At 50.1% G+C, this 18,177-nt stretch overlaps 4 protein-coding genes across 4 annotated transcripts; 2 read left to right on the plus strand and 2 right to left on the minus strand.

The window, feature by feature from the left end:
* Window positions 1-2,442: 2,442 nt before the first annotated feature.
* Window positions 2,443-3,978, plus strand: BDQ94DRAFT_167419 (uncharacterized protein; the record flags this gene model as incomplete). Its single annotated transcript, XM_026770806.1, has 1 exon — window positions 2,443-3,978. The coding sequence occupies one exon, from the start codon at window positions 2,443-2,445 to the stop codon at window positions 3,976-3,978; it is 1,536 nt and encodes a 511-aa protein (XP_026629553.1).
* A 2,100-nt stretch (window positions 3,979-6,078) lies between these two features.
* Window positions 6,079-8,269, minus strand: BDQ94DRAFT_114332 (uncharacterized protein). Its single transcript, XM_026763629.1, has 3 exons — window positions 7,953-8,269; window positions 7,708-7,881; window positions 6,079-7,651 (listed from the first exon to the last, which is right to left on the minus strand). Exons 1-3 carry the CDS (start codon window positions 8,026-8,028, stop codon window positions 6,306-6,308), a joined length of 1,596 nt encoding a protein of 531 aa, XP_026629554.1. The 5' UTR covers window positions 8,029-8,269; the 3' UTR covers window positions 6,079-6,305.
* A 2,798-nt stretch (window positions 8,270-11,067) lies between these two features.
* On the minus strand, window positions 11,068-11,448 carry BDQ94DRAFT_114344 (uncharacterized protein). The gene is made up of 2 exons (XM_026763630.1): window positions 11,274-11,448; window positions 11,068-11,221 (listed from the first exon to the last, which is right to left on the minus strand). Exons 1-2 carry the CDS (start codon window positions 11,397-11,399, stop codon window positions 11,153-11,155), a joined length of 195 nt encoding a protein of 64 aa, XP_026629555.1. The 5' UTR covers window positions 11,400-11,448; the 3' UTR covers window positions 11,068-11,152.
* A 2,745-nt stretch (window positions 11,449-14,193) lies between these two features.
* BDQ94DRAFT_137986 (putative C6 finger domain protein) lies at window positions 14,194-17,314 on the plus strand. Its single transcript, XM_026765158.1, has 5 exons — window positions 14,194-14,828; window positions 14,915-15,027; window positions 15,094-15,338; window positions 15,395-15,587; window positions 15,648-17,314. Exons 1-5 carry the CDS (start codon window positions 14,421-14,423, stop codon window positions 17,098-17,100), a joined length of 2,412 nt encoding a protein of 803 aa, XP_026629556.1. The 5' UTR covers window positions 14,194-14,420; the 3' UTR covers window positions 17,101-17,314.
* Window positions 17,315-18,177: the final 863 nt, after the last annotated feature.

An 18,177-nucleotide genomic window follows, 5' to 3' on the forward strand; every position in this document is an offset into this window, starting at 1 on the left:
GCCATGGGGTACTGAGTAGAATCAGTTTGGATACGCAGAGCAAGGGAGCTCGACGATTTGAGGTGCAGCGGTTGCCATACTCTCGATATGGTCTCCAGAAGTCAAGGTATAACGGTATTTGATGAATGGAAGGTAGGCTAGCCGCACATCCAAGAAGAAATTGTTGACAGAGAAAAGAGACAAACAGACATGTGACCACATGCTACATCACCTGTCAAGAGGAAGGTTCCCGCTTTGAACATCTTCATTATCGATCAGTCTTAGCTTTCTCAAATTATACTTGATGGACCCATGCATCTCAACCCATGGATGAATCATTCAATCTTCCATGGGTTGAATTGATGCTGATTGTGGGATATGGTATGCCTTGTTTGAAAGGTATTGAGGTACGGTTCCTCTCTGTATGGCAGTGAGGCGGCATGCCAGTTCAAAGAGCTTTATATGGGCACCAGAGATACTAATCATCTTCGTTAAAGCTCGCGGCCCAATATTGTGCTACATGGTTTCTCGTGTCTTTCACCTCTAGCACAGACAAGATGCCACCCCTTCAGATAGTTGCACAATGTCTCTTTCGGTGCTTCGAGACTGGGTTTGCGTCGTCTATAGAGATGAAAGAGCCCGACGTATATGAATTTATTGCATTCATCTAACTAGTTCTGCATCCTGCACATCTTATTTACGCTCTTCCATGCTTAGCATCAAGAGCTAGAATTTGGGTCCAGCAAAAGTACCGGGCTTATGCACTCGAAGGCCGAACACCATATCTTCCAGTGTTCACAGCTTATCCTGGGTAACACGCGCGAGCAGTCTCCACTCCAATAAGCCTGTGACCCATCAGTACCCCGGAATTCTTGGAGGCTCCGAGACGCCGGTATTTATGCGTCCTAGCTGCAGGAGCTCGTGTCAGCTTGCCGATGTGCTGACGCTAATAAGTCCATTGATACATACTAGGGATGTGGAAAGTCATCTAGGCAGGCTTCAGATAAGTGGCTAAACGAGTTTATTCAGAAATGGGTGACAGGCTGGTCGGCAATAAAACAGCAGTCTTGTCAGATGAACAAGAGATGGTGTTGAATCTTCCCACCATACTTGGGTTCTCGCCGGGGCTTTGTGAGACTCACTACCTTCACGATCTCTTCATGATCTACCTCAAAATTCCCACGCCGAACGAGCTCGAAACAGGTAAAGGTTGAGTGGCAATTACTGGAATTAGCGAATTGCTACATCCAACAGCCAAAATGGGCATTGTCGGCGTTAAGGCAATTGGTTTCAAAAATGTGAGAAGCAGCCCACCCACATTTTCGTCTATTATTGAGGTATCATGGCAGTGAGTCTGGAAATCACTCTATGCGGAAATACGCCAGCTAAAGTTTTATCATCGCTAGCAGTCAGTTCACGCTATAAACACAGCCACGAACGACCAAGAATGGCTAGGTTCGGACTCAGAGCAACATACACTGTTCCAGGCCTTCTCTGGAAATGCTGTTATGATTTCATCGGATTCTACACATTATAAGGTTGCGCATATGCCTTGTATACAAGGTGATAAATGCTGAGACGTTAAGAGCAACAACAGGACTGCAGGCGCAGCATGGCGGGCTAGATAGATCGAATGAATACACTTCAAGTTGCACGGCCCTACTATTTGTATAATAGTAACTTGGCTGTTATCCATATTTGATGCGAGACAGGCAGTGGGGCAGCTACGAGGCAGGGACCAAGGGGTCCCGATCTGACACGTTTTGAGATGCATTTGCGCAGGAATCTAGGGGTATGCCTCCACGAGGACGCGCGCGATACTGGTACGCACCTTTGATCCTACAACCCCTCGCATACATCGGTATGTTTCCCGTGAAGCTGGACCTTGATACATGTAGCTCATGTCTGAAAATGGTCAACTAACGGCGGACTGAGGCCGTCTTACCCAGTACGCATCCCTTCGTGGTCACATTCCTCGGAACTCCATCACACCCATGGGAGGAAATTGTGCTACACAAACCAAGTTCGAGGATTCCTCACCCTTGCAAACATTACTAGGAACAGCCTAAAAGCCAGTATGAACAATGAAGGGGATTCCAACAAGCGCAATGTTCCCACAATTGTCCAATAGTGCGGCATACACTGTATTGCCTCTTCCACAACAGAGTTGCTTGCGAATATGGCTTGCCAAATGAATGCGGCCGTCCACGGTTTAGCTATGTGTGCTGGGCTCAGTCCAGGCAGTTCATTCGCTATGCCTCATCGGCATATCATATTTCGTGATCAAGCGGGCTTTTTCGGTATATAAACCAAGGCCTGTTCACTTGGTCTTCGGTTATGCGGTTCTCATTCACATCCCAGTCGACCCTTGTTTCTGCTGTTTTTCGCTTGTTGCTCCTTTTAAGTCTGGTTTAGTCGGTGTTTTTGAGTATTCAGAGCAGTCATCAACCAGCCTGCGTCATCATGAAGGCCCAAACAGCGGCAATTATCCTGTCGTTCTGCAGCTCTATTCTCGCTGTCCCTGTCCACAACCCGGATGCTAAACGGGCTGCTTATCCGAGTAGCCAGCCCCAATGGCCCACCGATCCTTTCGGGAGCGGATTCCCCTTTTCTTTTGGTTCCCACGGGGATAAGGAACAGGCTCCTGGCAGCAGCAGCATAGCCACTCCTTCGGGCACCCCATTTAGCCTCCCGTCAGGGGCTTCCAGCGGAGTCCCACGGCCTGTCGCGACTCCCGCTCCTAACCAGCTCGTCCATGGACCCTTTTCTGTCAACGCTCCCCCAGCCAATGGGGTCGCTTCCAGGCCCACGGAAACCTCAGTGAGCGCTCCGGCCGGACAAGTTGCTGGCGCTGGACGACCTCAAAGCCAGTCCTCCCAGGGATTCCCGCCATACGGGCAAACCGAAGGTGTGTCACCTAGTGGCGGTCTTTCTGGAGGCCCGCCCTCGGAGGGTTCTGCCCCGAGCAGCCAAGACCCCGGTAGCATCGATACAAGCTCTGCTTACGAAGGTGGATATTATGTGGGATACACCCCAACTGGCCACACGTCTGCTCCTTCCAATAGTGAGCCTACTAGCAGTCCTGGTGGCCAGGCTGGCCAGTACCCAGGCGCTCAACACACTGGTGTTCCTGGAGGTCAGCAATCTCAGGGCTACCCTTCGAGCGGACAGTACCCTGGTGAGTCTAGTACAACGCCTTTCGGGGGTCATTCTCAGAGTACAAGTGGCCAGTACCCGTATGGCCAATCTACTGGAGCTCCTTCTGAAGGAGGATACACTCCTAGTGGTTCCACGACTGGTGGACAATATCCTGGTTCTGGCTCCGGATCTGTGTACCCAGGTGAACAATCAACAGGACCATTTGGCAACAGCTACCCCAGTGAACAGTCGAGCGAGCCCTCAACCAACGGCTACCCTAGCACTGGCCACTCCACGAGTTCTTACCCCAGTACCGGATACTCTGGAGGCTCTTCTTCTGGAGCTACCTACCCTTCATCTGGGCACTCCGCAGGGACTTACCCTAGCTCTGGCCAGTTCGAGAGCCCCTCCCAGGGCACCTATCCTTCCACTGGGCAGTCAACGGGCTCCTTCCCTGGCTCGGGACTTTCTGGAAGTACTTCGGGAGCCAGCTATCCTTCGTCGGAGCATTCGACGGGCAGCTACCCTGTTGCGGGGTCTTCCCAGGGCCCTTCCAGCGGCGCTAGTTTCCCTTCCACTGGCCACTCCGCGAGCACCTTCCCTGGAACTGGGTATTCGGAAGGCACTGGAGCTGGAAGCACCTACCCATCCTCCGGACACTCCACGGGCAGCATCCCTAGCTCTGGATATTCGGAAGGCTCTGGAGCTGGAAGCACCTACCCATCCTCCGGACACTCCACGGGCAGCATCCCTAGCTCTGGATATTCTGAGGGTCGTCCTTCCACTGGAGCTGGCTATCCTGCCACGGGTAGCTCTCAGAGCGGATATTCCGGGACTTCTCAGGGTCAGCATGGGTTCTAAGGGATGAGAAGTGGGAAAGCAGTAGAAATTTTCGGGTACAAGCGAGTTCAGCATTGGTTTAGTATTATGTCGATCTTGAATTAATATCTTGCAATAATGAGTTGTCATCAAACTTGACATCGTAGCCAAGCCGTGGTGGGAATAGTTGATCCACGAGTATGGAAGATACCTAGTATACCGTGCATTTATGTCCCTATAAATATCTCGACCATGGCGAAGTAAGCATAGTATGCATTCGTTCAAGCAGCGATATCCGTAGCATTTTGAATTGATGTAAACAAATACCAATCTTGGGATCATGGTGACCTCTTCTTGCTCAATAAACTGGATTCAATATGCCATTGGCATTAATCATTGCTAGTATGAAATATTCTGCATTCCCACTACCAATAAGAACTGTTCAGTGGAGTGGTTGCGAAGTAGTGGTATAGTAGTAGTACTGATATATAGTAAGGGTTGAAGTCTGCACCTACCCGCGTTAATATATAACGGGTGTGGAGAAATAATCAACCATTAATATGAAATTTATAAGAATGAACACATTGATTATATCATATAACTTGTCAGAACTATGATACATATAACTTGCACACTACAAACAACAATCCAATGAGATCATAGTGAAGTGTCAAGACTCGATCATACTAACAATTCGGAAACCCCATCCAGACACACTCTCAGGCCCTGCAGAAAAGAAGCCAACAGTCTTCGACGATATCCCTTATTTCACGAGTACTCTATAAACATAGATATTCCTCAATACTCAATATTCATCACCACCAAATCAAGCAGTCACTACCAAATAACTAACTATAGTGCTTCCCCAGACCCCCACACGAGGCATTTATCTCACCCACCCATTCCCGATATATGCTTAAGTACGGAGTACAGTAACCTCAATAATTCTCCTGCACATCATTATCACCAACCAATAAATAACAAATACTTTCCCACACCAACCAACCACCCACTCCCCATCCCTGAAAAGTTTGTCCCGTTTCATGCAAGGGGAGATGATCCTGAACAAGCTTTGACTCGACAAGGCTTGTTGGGACTTGGCTTTGGTCTGTTCGTTCGTACTTACATTGATTCTGGACCCCGGTCTCTGAGGGGGTTTACTGTATATGACTGAATTTCTGTCTGTAGGGTTTCACTATGAGAGTGGTGTATCGTTGCACGGGGTTATACACTATCCAACTATCTCTACGCGAAGATGTGAAAGCAGTGGTTAGTACTACGTATGTATATTTTGTGTCAAGAAGTACTAACTCGCTTCTTTAATCACGTCAACTTTGACTTTCTAGATTTTCTCAGTAGAATTCTCTATAACCAAGTTATATAAGTAGATACAATACATTGACGAACTTGACCGGTTCAACTGACAATAATTACTTACAGTAAAGAATGATGGGTGGATACGATGATCGATCAGATGATGGGGACTGCATTAGACGCAAGCCACAAATGATTGACCACACCGCCGGACTTGCAACCGGCTTTGGCTCACCGCTACTACCAGGTATGCATACACAACTTACAGATTAACTTACATTAATACATGATGCATACATTGACAATCTATCTAATTTGCTTTCTTTCAATAACCGGTTCATTGTAACTTACAGAGTATACCGAAAAGAGTGTTTCGGTGTCTGCTTCTGCCGTACAAATGCTTAGCGCTCTGTTGTTCGCTGCAGCGGAGTTGACGTAATCCCCGAGAAGAATTACTACCTGTCTAACTAACAGGCGTCTGCGTTGTCCCTGATGAAGAACGATCGGTCCACTGCGGATCAGGGCATTGAAGGAACGAACACACTCCACACCTAAGAATAGTCTTTCTTCACTCAGACATAGGGACCCGCTGTCTATCGTGTGAAGAACGCTGCAGAAATCAGCTCTATATACGCGCGAGGTGAAAATGGCAGAGCGAGTGACTCGACACAATCAGCCAGAGAAAAGAACTAGGAAGCGGTAAGGAATATGTAAATGTATACAGGGTTGGACAAGACCCAGTGGGGGCAGCAAAAAAAAAAAAAAAAAAAAAAAAAAAAAAAAAAAAAAAAAAAAAAAAAAAAAAAAAAAAAAAAAAAAAAAAAAAAAGCCGAATGAATGAAACAATAGTAATCTTTATAAAATTGGATGCTATAGTTTAGTGTCACTCTCGGACTGCTAAATAGAACACAGATAAATCAGGAAATTATCATCATCTCTCATCAAGGTCATGAAGACGTGGGGGTCGTCACTCAGACGGTGTGGAGGTGGTGGTAAGGTGCCGCGAACAGACCACAACACTATGTAGCAAGCCGCGTCTCATCCGAAAGCCAGCCTTACTGCACCCATGGCGGCACGTAGAAATTGCCATTGCTGTTTTCGCTCATGGGGGCAGTATTGGGGTCGAAGAGCCCCACGTTCCAAGCGGCTTCGGTCGGAGGCGTGGTCATCGACATGCTGGCAGTCGGTGTAGTCACCGGCTTGAAAGTCTCAGCATTCGACATGGCGAAGGCGTCCTCGGTCGGAAGTTGCTTGGCTTCCATGCCCATCGTGGCCTGGAGCTGATGCTCTAACGCCGCGGTGGACTCGTTGGCCGACTTGAGGAAGTCGTCAATGTCAATCGACTCAAGGTTATTCGATGCCAAGAGCTGTGCCTGGGGAAGGCCAATGAAGGACGACGCGGAGCTGATGCGGAAATGGTCGATATCGGAGCCCTCGCTAACGCTGTTGAGATCGTGCAGATCGCTGCCAGTACGTCCCAAGCCAGGGATCGGCGCGAACTCATCCGCTTCAGAGATGTCACCGGATGATGACGGGGCTGGGAACCCGGGTGCCATAGAGTTGTAATCGAAGCTTGCGTAGGAAGGTGCTTGAGTGCTTGTCGCGGCTGGTACTTCCGAGGAGTACAGAGGGAAGCTTGACCAATCGACTGGAGGGGCGCTGAATGCGGTCGACTGAAGAGACACGTCGCCCTCCGGTGACGTGAAGAAAGGCTCCTTGTAGGGGTCCTGAAATGCGACACAATTGACGGGCGATGTCGCTGTTGTTGGGAAGGATGAGAATGATGACATGTCGAAGGGTAACCCCGACGTGACCAGTGGGTCCAGAGGGGTCTTCATAGGCATCGAGACCGGCTCGGGAACGCCAACGTCACCAGCGTTCTCCGCTGTCTGAACTTGAGGGAAAAAGGACGAGATGTCGAGTGGGGGAACGGTTGTCGGGACGTTGTCCGGCGAGACGACGGGGGCACTCTCAGGAGAACCATGTTCAGACTTGACACGGCGATGTTGTCCGCGCGAAGGTGACTGTTCTGCGGGCTGTTGTTGATTCGCGAAACCCTCGTTGAGCATGGTGGGCTGGACCAAAGGCAGGTGGTCGACCGAGCGGCGGGCCACATCGCCAGCATGGATGGTATGAGAACGGGGTATCGTATAGGGCAGACCGCATTTGTGAGCCATGTCGTTGTGCTTATGAGCCGGCTTGTGGTGGCCATCGCGGAAGATGGTCAAGGTACTCTCCGATTTGGTCGAGGTCAGCTGCGGCTTCTTGGGCTGATCCAACAGCGTCGCAGCTGGGGGTGGAGGGAGGCCGGTCTCCGGAACGGTATCCAGGTGGGGTTCCTTCTTCAGCGCACAGGTACAGCGCTGACCATGAGTGCAGCCACATTTTGGACGGGAGTCCTCTGTAAAATCCAGATCAGAAAACTATGAACCAGTTCACCATCACCATCATGCTCACGCTTGTGATCCCGCTTATCCGTAGCATGGGGATCTGAGTCATTCTTGTGGCAATTCTTTTTCTTGTCACCACACTCGCACTTAGTGTGGGTTGTCCGTGACTTGCGTAGGCCGCGACAGTGAGCGCATTGAGAGACAGGACGGCCTTTTTTGTTAATGTGGGTCAAGGGGCGGTCTGCAGCCAAGCCACGTTAGCAATTGCGACGGGAAAAGATGTGATGCGTCAGAGATGGTTGCCACACTTACCACTGTGGTGACAGCTGCTGACACGGTGACCCCGGACGCAAGCTTCACAAGCCCACTTCTCGCCATCGATAAGCATCGCCGCGGTTACTGAGAAAGGAACATGCGACGATTCGCGACGGTATATAGATCAAAAGGGTATAAGTGAATAGAGTGGGGGCCGAGAAGTCGCACGCTTCTCCGCCTAGTTTTGGTCTTTTATATAAGGTTGTTTTGTATGGGGATAGTAGCCGCACAGGAAAACCTGCCGGAGGAAAACGAAGAGGCCGTCAAGGCGAGAAATTCGGGGTATAGGTGGTGTGGTCCGTCGCAAAGATCGGACCAGCAGAAACCAAGGCAAACTCCAACAAAGCAAGGGTATCACCAGCTTGAATATCCCAATGCACCGAACGAGGTCACAGAAACGCCGTTTCACCTGTAAGAGGGTCGAATCGCAACTGAGATCGGGAAGGTCGATTAGGCTGCCGGGTACGATTTGGCAGCCCCGATAGAAGAAGCCCGGGGAAGGGAGTATAGTAGTATAGAAAGGCGAGAGAACAAAGAAGCGGGTAGGCGAGTTGTTCACACAATGGCAACACCCAGGTACCAGGGGCGGGATGGGCAGTTCGAACCGGAACGAGAAAAGCCCAACAGGCACATACACAAAAACCCAAAGGAATCAGGAGAAGAGGATTTGAAGGGAATGGGGGGGCCAAAGCCTACGCACCGTTTGGCGCCGGCCGTGAGACAGGACACCAAATACCGGCTGTGGCGGCCAAGATAAAAGAGAAAAAGCGATCGATCTCGAGGCAGAGTTGCAGAAGTAACACTGTGGAAAAGAGAAAAAGGGAAAAAAAGAGGAAGAGAAGGGGGGGAGGAAGGCGGGAGGGGAGCGGGAAGAAGTAGTCGCAGTTCAGTCCGGTCGCTTTGGGTTTCGGCGAGAGGGTCAGAGGGGGGCGGCGAAGTGGAAGGAAAGTGGAACAACTCGGCGCCCGCAAGGAGATTTGCGTGACACCTCTGGTCTCTCTGCCTGCCCGGAGTGAGTATTCAATACTTGTTCGTTTCATTTCATTTCATTTCTTTCCTTACCTACTTTACCACAACTTTACTGTTACTCATGGTTTCTTTGCTTTTCTCTCTTCATATTCCTCCCTCTTCCACGTTCGGTGTTGATCGGACGCTTTCTTGCTACGGCTACTACTTATAGCACAGACACTTAATCCTGTAGCAGATAAAATCTTCCGAGCATTATTTGTAGTTATGTATCTTCATTTTCCTCCAAATTCATCAACTGAGTAGTTGATCCCTGTATACGGATTACTACTATCTTTCGACAAAACCCACTTGCCCACACACACACACACACACGCACAGAAGGAAAAGAGGTGAAAGAGAAACCTATCGCTCCACATAGCCCACGGGCCATTCCATGGATAGTAGGATTGGGCAATAAATGGTTTTTGACGAGCCTCGTGCCAGAACAGCCAAGCTGTCACGCACGATTCCATTTCTTACGCAAACCGACCTCCCCCTCTCCCTCTCCCTCTTCCCCCAGGTATGCGATCCCGGATTATCAGTCAGCCTTGTGGCTAGACTCTAGTTACTCCAAACCATACTGTCCACCCCTACCTACAATTTGGTTGCCTTACCCCTGGATCTTCCCCCCTCTTACTCGCAATCCATGCCGACAATTCATTTGGTATTCGTGTCGTGCATTAAATGCCATGTTTCTGCCGCGTCAGCAGGAGACTTTTTCTTGCTGTCCAGAGCAAGGTACCAAAAGAAGCATGCAGCCAGCGTGCTGATGCTCGGTGTGCACCGCCGCTAACTCACTAGATGGCTCGGGAAAACGTAACATACGGTATCCAAACCAAGCATTTCAGGTGAGATTGAGATCTCGATGTCGACCCAGGTATCTCCTTAATGTACTGATGTACCAATGCAAGGGATCTCCGACGACGTAACAGCTCTTTGGGGGGAACATTTCTTCCGAAACTTGGCTTCGTTCTCGTGTCCTCCTCTCTCTCCCCTGTTCCAATCCGAGTGATGATTCTAATCTAAAGCGTAGCGAAGTCGGCTAGCCGCGCTTCACGCCAGGATAGACTAGATAGCCCGCTCAGCATTAGACCGACTGGAAACGGTTAGGCTGTTGGCAGGAACTTGTCCTCAGGTCTTAGGTTAGGGTTCAGACTTCCAAGCGTCGACAAGCCTAGTCTACAAACTTGTGGTCTAAAGGCTTCGTGGAGAACGGACCAAACTCTGTTGAGGGGCCGAATGGATCCTGTTACGAAAATTCTGGGGCACGACAACCGGGCCGGTGACTAGTGACCATATCACCTTGGTTGGCCTGAGATATTCCGAGACCGACTCTCTTCCAGTGGGCAGCAGGGCAGGGACATGGCCAGAAGAATCCAGTATCAAAGTGATGCTGCACAGCTGGGAACTATGTGTTGATAGTTATTTCGGGAAACACCCTCTTAGCGTCAGCAGCCATTGTACAATCCGCGACGTGTCCCGAACCAATGACTGTTGGGACAAATGCCTGCTGCCTTGGGGTAAGTACAACAAAGTAGTCAATGGACTGACTGCTGCAGCGGGTAAGTAAGTAGTCAGTAGTACCCAGTAGTTCTTCCAGTGGTAAATCAGCCTTTTAACGCCTTAGGCCGGCCGTCAGTCATTCCTCTCTTGCCACAAGACACAGCTTCACAGCCATAAGTTCTAGAAAACCAAATTCCAGTCTTCTATGCAGTCCATCCTTCTTCTGCCCCAGCCACTCATGCGGTTCTGAGCGGACCAAAGGGCTTGCGAATGGGCAGGCACTGGAATCCGACCATGGTTGACCCCGTGGACTTGAACCACGTCCCGGGGCTGGAAAGTCTGTGCCCATTAGGCGGTTCGACCTTTCATGCATGTGCCCTGGATCCTGTCCCCTGTCCTAATGCCGAACATTCTGTGCTCCGTACTCCGGGGCAATTGTGCACGCAGGAGAATTATTGACATATTGCTTCTGGATGGAGTATAATGTCGGTGACTCCGTCCGGCTGCAGTGTTACTGGCTTGAAGGAGGTAACCTATTCGAGGCCAGAGAGATTCGAAAAAGGAAGGACAGTAAAAAGTAGGTTGAGATGCAGGTTCAGTTCAACTGTTTTGTGGTGTATCCGTAGCGTAATCGCGACGTACGGTATGGTATCGGTGTGAAAATTCCTGACAACTTCCCCATATGATCACCGTGGAAATGCCGACCATTGAAATTGTGACATTGCTTCCTTCTTGCTTCGCCCATCACAGGAGGCCTATCAGAGAGTCAGGAAAAAGATACCAATTCCGCTAGGGACCATGTTTTACATCACCGATCAGTCGTCCACTTAGGGACTCAGATCCCAGCGTCAAAATCACGGGTTGTTGGGGACTGCGGGATGGCGTCACTGCTTCTTGTTCGGGGCAATTGCAGCGGTTTTGATGGTCGGTCATGCGGCGGGGCCTGATCTACACAGCGCTGGGTGGATGTTCTCTTCCGCCAATTATACCCTTGAATCCGACGATAGTCGGGTCCCTTCGGGGCTTCCCTGAGTGAGTTCGCCCTGGTAATCCCACGGTATGGCCTTATTCCTCGTCGTCAGCTCGCCAATGGACGGGAAGCGCTCCCTCGGCTGCAGTAAGTAAGATGATGGGTTTACCAGGTACATAAGTCCCCTAGATACTCTATGTGGACATCTGTGTCAGGAGTGCACGATTGAACTACGCTCCACATTGCTGCAGGAGAAAGCTAGTAGAAAGCTGAAGCTATCGGTTCAGATAAGGAGACATTCTGGCCAACAAAGCGATTCACTTGAAACACCAACACCCCGGCAACCATGCCGGTGATAGGATAGCCAACGGTTTAGTGTAGGAAGTTGAACATGGGTTGTCTGAACACCGGGCCAGAAAATTAAGTAAGTAAACCTGGGTCACAAACGTATTGTGAATCGTACACGCTAAATAGACGGGATCCATTCCATTACCTGACCGTCTGCGCCTCCACTTACTGCTCGGCGTAGTCCGTTTGTTAACAGTTAGTTGGTTAGTTACTAAGGACTTATTAGGATGACCCAGCCGGAGCCTAACTAACTAGCATCATCTTTAGTTAGTTCCTCTGGCTAGTTAGCACACGGCTAGGCTGACTTGCCTTGTCTGGGTGGATCATCATCCCGGGACTGGAACCTACCTCCATTGATTGTTCCCCAGATAGTTCCACCCAAATCCTCAGGCGGCGGTGGTGGCTAACGGATCACCTTTCTAGTTTCTACATTATAAGAAATTCACTCCAATAATTCATGTCTGGAAGCACTTGAAAAGTGAAGGGAAAGGGGAAAAGCAACCTACGTATCAACCGCATAACCGGAACCATTAAACTGCTTGTTCTACCTACGGATCGCGCCCGTCGTTTCCCCGTCGGCGAATTTACGCCCTGGGATTTTCTTTCCCCCCAAAATGCAGGGCTTAATATTAAATAGGCTGAGCTGTTTGCTCCCTGGTACTAACTGACTAAGTAGACTGGCCTAGCTCGGACACGACGCGGTGGGACCTGTTTCAGCCTACTGCGCACCGGTCAGCCCCAGCCAACGGACCGTGCCCGCGTTGTGGAGGAAAATGACTGAAGCTATTGTCACTGGTACTCTCTCTTGGGTTGTGATGGAAACGAGGTCGTGGAAGTCACTATGCTTCTTGATATCAATTTCTTCCATTTCTCAAGGATCTCGGTCAATCATTGGGGGCTGGGAAGTTGAGAGTTGTTTTGGTGTATGAACAATGTATCCCGTATTGATGAGCTCAGATCTGCTTACGAGCACTTTAGTGACTCGAGCCGGTTCCTTGAGGGAACCGATGATGCAGGGGACATTTGCCGACGATCTTTAGCAATGGGGGGTTACTTAGTGTAGTACTTAGGTTTCGTGAACGAAAATAGATGCAAAGAGCGACTGGACCGATGCATTGCTCCGTCTCTTAGTCAATTGGCAAAGACTAAGTACCTGCCAACCCTACGGATTATCCGAGAACGAGACCAAAGCAATAATACTTCGTCTGGTGTTGTGCATTGGGTAAGAGTTACAGAGCGATAATTCCGCCATCGAGAACAAGGAACAGTTGAGGTCGCAGTTGCAAGGCACCAATTGTCGTAAGGGGTAGTCTGATGCGAGCTGCACTCAATCCAGAACAGATGAGGTCCGCAATTGATTGGTAAACCAAGTAATGATACCGCTCTCATAGGCTGAAAACCTTGACAGTTGAAATCCAGGGAACTTAAGAGCATAGCAAACCGGAAATGTCCTCGGAGTTGCATATTACTTCCAACACCGACATAAGGTTTTGGCCGATGTGGTAGAGCTGGATCCTTCCCGTCAGTAGAACCCAGGTATCTCGAACGAAGAGTTCAATGAGTCCCCAAACGGCCAGTTGACCTGAAGAACTGTATAACCAAATTCACATACGATAGAGCCTCCGCGGACTTATCATCGTGATATGGAAAGTCGAATCAAAGCATGAGCATCACAAGAGAACCACTGTGTCAGAACAGAAAGGCATGACCAGGACACGGCCGAAGCCTAGACTTGAGCATGCGGCGAAGATGTGAGTACAGACTGCACAACCTGATGTTCTTAGAGCTCGGACCAAGAAACGAAAAATCCCATGCCGACTGCTAAAAGACCGAGTCGGAGATTAAGTGTGCAGCATCAGGACAAGAGTTGGCTGCAAGTGAGCTCTCCTTGAGCGATAGGCGTCGTACAGCATCCTCACGTGAGGGCTCACCACATGAACCCGGAGTTTGAATATTTGAAGCCGGAATCCTAAAGCTCAAGTAGCAAAAAGGTGCAAACTTAAAGTCAGAAGGGGCGTTCACAGGGAAAATGGGTGATTGTAAACATTAGGTGGCAGCTGAGAGACAACGGCTGCTGAAGTTACGGGTCAACCACATGAGTCCCAGGCAATCGCCTCATATACCAAATCAACAAGGCGAAGTTGAGATTGTAGGAAAGGGATCCTGGCAAACAAAATCCAAGAGGATTTCATCAAGACAATCCCTTCCAACTCGACGAAACTATCGCTCAAAGAAACTTCTGGCCGTCAGTGAAGAAGCGATGGTCGAGTTCTGGGCCGGTGGGAAATAGTATTAATCCGTCGCTGGACGCAGAAACAAAAAGCCGGCCCTCCGCGTCGGCGCGATCATCCCAATATGAAACTATATCCTCGTCCCCGAATTCTCATCAGATTCGGTGCGATGGTATGCCTGCAATTCGGTCGCGAGATCATGTTTGCTGTGTCCTGCTCGTCGCCGACGGCCTTCGGCGCTAACCCTTTCGAATTTCTCCCCGCCCAGGCAATTTTAGCCTGTAAAACCTTGCCTGCTGTTCGCGCGTCTTCCGTCCTTCAACTCCCTCCCTCCTCCACCATCCGGAGCATCGCTCCACCATCCACCTTCGTTCTTCCCTGGCGCTCCGATCCCATTTAGCCACAATGAACTCTCGAGACCACACCGATATGCCTCCGGCTCCTTCCTACCCGTCCCCCAACGCGGCGCAGATGAGCCAAGGCGCCATGCAGTACTACAACCGCCAGTTGACCGCCGACGAACTTCTGTCAGCTGAGCTTTCGCGCGAGACCTCTGGACCTGGCCTCGCAGATGGCTCAAGTAATGGTGTTCACCATGGTCAGTCCATGGTTCTAGGATCCTCCAATCCTGGTGGCGCTGATATGGGTCGTCCGTCCTCCCCCGACCAGCACCAACAACAGCATATGCTGCAATTCACCCCGAGTCAGCAAGTCGGAGTCGACCCCAACCACGACCTGAGCTATGGGGACCAGAGCGCGAGGCGGAAGAGATCCAAGATTTCCCGGGCGTGTGATGAATGCAGGCGCAAAAAGGTACACTCGACACGCTTTTTTTTTGTTTCTTTTCCCTCCTCTAGACGCGACGCGGACCGGGTGAGCTAATATGTTGCGTCTAACAGGTCCGTTGCGATGCAAGTTCCGAATCGGGTGTTGAGACTTGTTCAAATTGTCGCCGGCTTGGAGTCGTATGCCAGTTCAGTCGTGTTCCCATGAAGCGTGGCCCTAGCAAAGGGTAAGAATTGCGATGCGCGTGTGGGTTTTGCCGGTGAGGAGGAGGTTTGGCTAACGTCGATAATAGTTACATTAAAGAGCTTGCCGAACGTTTGCATACCCTCGAAAGTCAAATGCAACCTACTATGGTTCATCCCGACATGCCATACCAGACTATGAACGAAGTGTCTTCCCCAAGAGCGTACCAAGACTTTTCGCCACCAATCGACGCTGGCCCTATAGGTCGCAAGAGAACCTACTCCGTGTTTGAAGGGCTCCCAAGCTCATCTTTCGCGCAGGCGCCGTTCAATCCTCGCTCTCAGAATGCTTTTGGTTCGTAACCACCTGCCCGTCGCTATCTAAGTTTGGGAGACTGACCCTGCTACTAGAGGCTGGAGAAAGCGCGACAGATCCCTGCAATCCCTCGGTTGTGAATCATACCGCACCCAAATCCGGGAACCTCTTCTGGTCAACTGGCAACGAGACCGACTTGCCGGCCGGGCTTGATATACCTGAGGTGCCTAAGCAAGCCTTGGATGAAGATATGACACCCTTGGACGTGGACGAAGGCGCTCTCAACGCGTAAGTTCTATAGCAGGTTATGATCCATATTTGTTGGGCGAGCTCTCTAACCCCAAGCAGGTACTATCAAAAGATTCACCCAGTCCTTCCCATTTTGCCACACTCAAAGGAGCGGCTTCTCGAACTTCTACACCAATGCAGCCGAGAGGTGCAGGAGATATTTTTGTACAGCTTGCTCACGGTGACACGTACCAACATGGATCGCATGACAAATGCGTTTGAGAGGGTAACATCGTTCGACAATGCACAGGACCTCCTCTTGTACTATACACGACAGCCTGCTATGCTCCGCCCGGCAGCTATCAACTTAGTCTGGTTCCAGACCTTGCTTCTCATGATTCTTGACTGTGACTCGCGAGGGCCAGACAACTTCGTGATGAAGGATGGAGTGCCCAAGCACACTCTAATTCAATCTGCGACAAAGCTTGGCTCGGATATGGCGAAGGCCTTCGGGCAGCTGAGAACCAAGCGATCGTCAGATCCAGACGTTGACTCTGACGCAAACCTCGTAAGGCGCAGTTGGGTCTCTCTGGCCCTTCTGTCTCGCTGGTACGCAATTAGCGTTGCTGATTATAGTGTTTTGGGAACGTTCGAAAACGGTGGCCGTGAGGACGAGAGAGTCCTCGGCTCAGCCACTGCGGGGATTGCATCGTACTCTACGATCCTCATCGACATGGTCACTCTTGTCGCCCAAGAGCACAACGTATGCCAGACAAACACAGGGCTGGGCCGTCTGGTTGGAGCGAACATGGTCGCGGGTCTCGAGCGTCTGGCCGAGGTAGCAGATTTCCGCAAACCGCACGAGAATCCCGAGGACGGCACATCTTATGGCTTTTTTGAAAGTCTACAAAACCAGCTGTACTGGACCAGTCGCCTACTGATCAAGCGGCATATATTCGTTCACAGTCCATACGAAATAATCTACGCCGCGGAAGAGGTTATCAACGAATTGCACAAGGCCAGTATGCAGTCCCGCCTGGCGACACCCTTCGACCTGCACAGTCTTGCGCTGGCATCCATGACTCTTCTCGAGGCTACTGTGCTTCCCGAATACTCGAACCAATGCTGGGAGGCGCTCAAAAAGCTCGAAGAAATCCTCGACTACCGCTCCAAACGTTCCGCTGAGTCGGGAGAGTATGGCGACATCTTCGGCACTCCCGGCTGGGATTCGAAGATTCGCGTCTTCCTGGAATGGAGACGAACCAAAGCTCAGGAGACCCAGCTCCATGACCCCAGCCTCGGCAAGAGCGGCTCTGCAGCTCCACCAGTGATGGGTCCGAACGAGCAGCGCTCTCTCCAACACCTTGCTGATCTGGCTGTCGGTGCGGAAGGCCAAGTAGCCGCCAACGCCTCCTCTCCACCCCCTGCAATCTCTGAACACAATATGAATGCCACATCCCCGAACATGGCATCGGCTGCGCAACCGCATGGTCACGTGGTCGTGGATTTCACTCTCCTCACTAAGGAAGGTTACCTCAACGTCTTCTCTGGGTTGATCTATCGTCGCCGGTAAACTGGGTCGTATACTAGGATCGATCGAATGGAATGTGTTTCAGTGATGGTTGTCTTTTGGAAAAAATTTGAGTTGATTCAATTTGGCTTGGATCCTTCTCTTCTCTTTTTATCCCTCTCCCGGAAAAGAAAATGATCAACTTTACCTACCATATTAATGATTGTTTTTCTGTGACTAGCGCAATTATTTTCTTCTTTTCGTGGCCCTGTATAGCTAAATGAATATTATGCTTGCTTCCTTTGTCAGATAATTGAAGCGTAACCCATCGAATAATTCATAATAGCTTCAGTTACCCGTCCCTGTAATGTCCTCATCTACATACATAATTCATCAATTTCAATTCCTTGTGCCATGTAATATACATTTAAACAACAAAACAATTCAATTATGGAAGCCTTATCTTATCTACCGAACGCAATTCTCTGCCATATACCTTCTACATCCCTACAAAGCTCGAGGAACCCATCGTCTTCGAGCTGGTTGCATATCCACGTTTCTAAACTAGCCATACGCTCTTCCGTGGGAGCGGATATATACGAGGATAGATCTGCTGCTATCCGGTCAGCTAAGTTTTTCTCTTGATGAGCCTCCCCTTGATTTTCTGCCGGGATTTTGTTCGCTTCGGCTCTGTCTTCTTGTAAATTGCTGCTGGTAGATGGACAAGATGAAACAAATGCTGTTTGTAGGCACTTAGGCTGGTTATATGATCCTGTGCGAGATGGTATATGTGATCCCGACTCTGGATGAGGCATTTGTCTGTCATTATTGACTTTGGGTAGGGCTGGTGGGAGTAGTCGTAGTCGGGGCATGGTAATTCTTTCGCATGATGTGGCTGGTCGTGTTTGCGTTTGCAATCTCATCTGGTGTGATTGTGTATTTTGGAATGGGTTAGTAGGTATTTGAGAATTGTTGGTTGCATCTGCTGCTTTGACACAGAGTTAGCGCACGTATAGACGTGACGAACTTGGAATCTAACTCCCGTACCTATGTTGGACGAGGTAGCATCTGTTACTGCTGCGTGTGGGAAAGCGGGGGGTGCTTTTGGTGTGATATTGGCTCTCTTGGAAGTACTCGACC

This window comes from Aspergillus welwitschiae (assembly GCF_003344945.1).
Source record: "Aspergillus welwitschiae strain CBS 139.54b unplaced genomic scaffold BDQ94scaffold_6, whole genome shotgun sequence".
In the NCBI taxonomy this organism is placed as follows: Eukaryota; Fungi; Ascomycota; class Eurotiomycetes; order Eurotiales; family Aspergillaceae; genus Aspergillus; species Aspergillus welwitschiae.

What these genes read in the sequence shown, in the direction of transcription:
- BDQ94DRAFT_114332 (XM_026763629.1), bottom strand. Translation starts at nt 8,028, where the DNA reads ATGCTTATCGATGGCGAGAAGTGGGCTTGTGAAGCTTGCGTCCGGGGT. An exon ending in CAGCAGCTGTCACCACAGTG is followed by an intron (nt 7,882 to 7,952) that starts GTAAGTGTGGCA and finishes GCTTGGCTGCAG; the next exon opens with ACCGCCCCTTGACCCACATT. An exon ending in GGATAAGCGGGATCACAAGC is followed by an intron (nt 7,652 to 7,707) that starts GTGAGCATGATG and finishes TGGATTTTACAG; the next exon opens with AGGACTCCCGTCCAAAATGT.
- BDQ94DRAFT_114344 (XM_026763630.1), bottom strand. Translation starts at nt 11,399, where the DNA reads ATGACCGACCATCAAAACCGCTGCAATTGCCCCGAACAAGAAGCAGTG. An exon ending in GTGGACGACTGATCGGTGAT is followed by an intron (nt 11,222 to 11,273) that starts GTAAAACATGGT and finishes ACTCTCTGATAG; the next exon opens with GCCTCCTGTGATGGGCGAAG.
- BDQ94DRAFT_137986 (XM_026765158.1), top strand. Translation starts at nt 14,421, where the DNA reads ATGAACTCTCGAGACCACACCGATATGCCTCCGGCTCCTTCCTACCCG. An exon ending in TCGCTCTCAGAATGCTTTTG is followed by an intron (nt 15,339 to 15,394) that starts GTTCGTAACCAC and finishes CCCTGCTACTAG; the next exon opens with AGGCTGGAGAAAGCGCGACA. An exon ending in GACGAAGGCGCTCTCAACGC is followed by an intron (nt 15,588 to 15,647) that starts GTAAGTTCTATA and finishes AACCCCAAGCAG; the next exon opens with GTACTATCAAAAGATTCACC.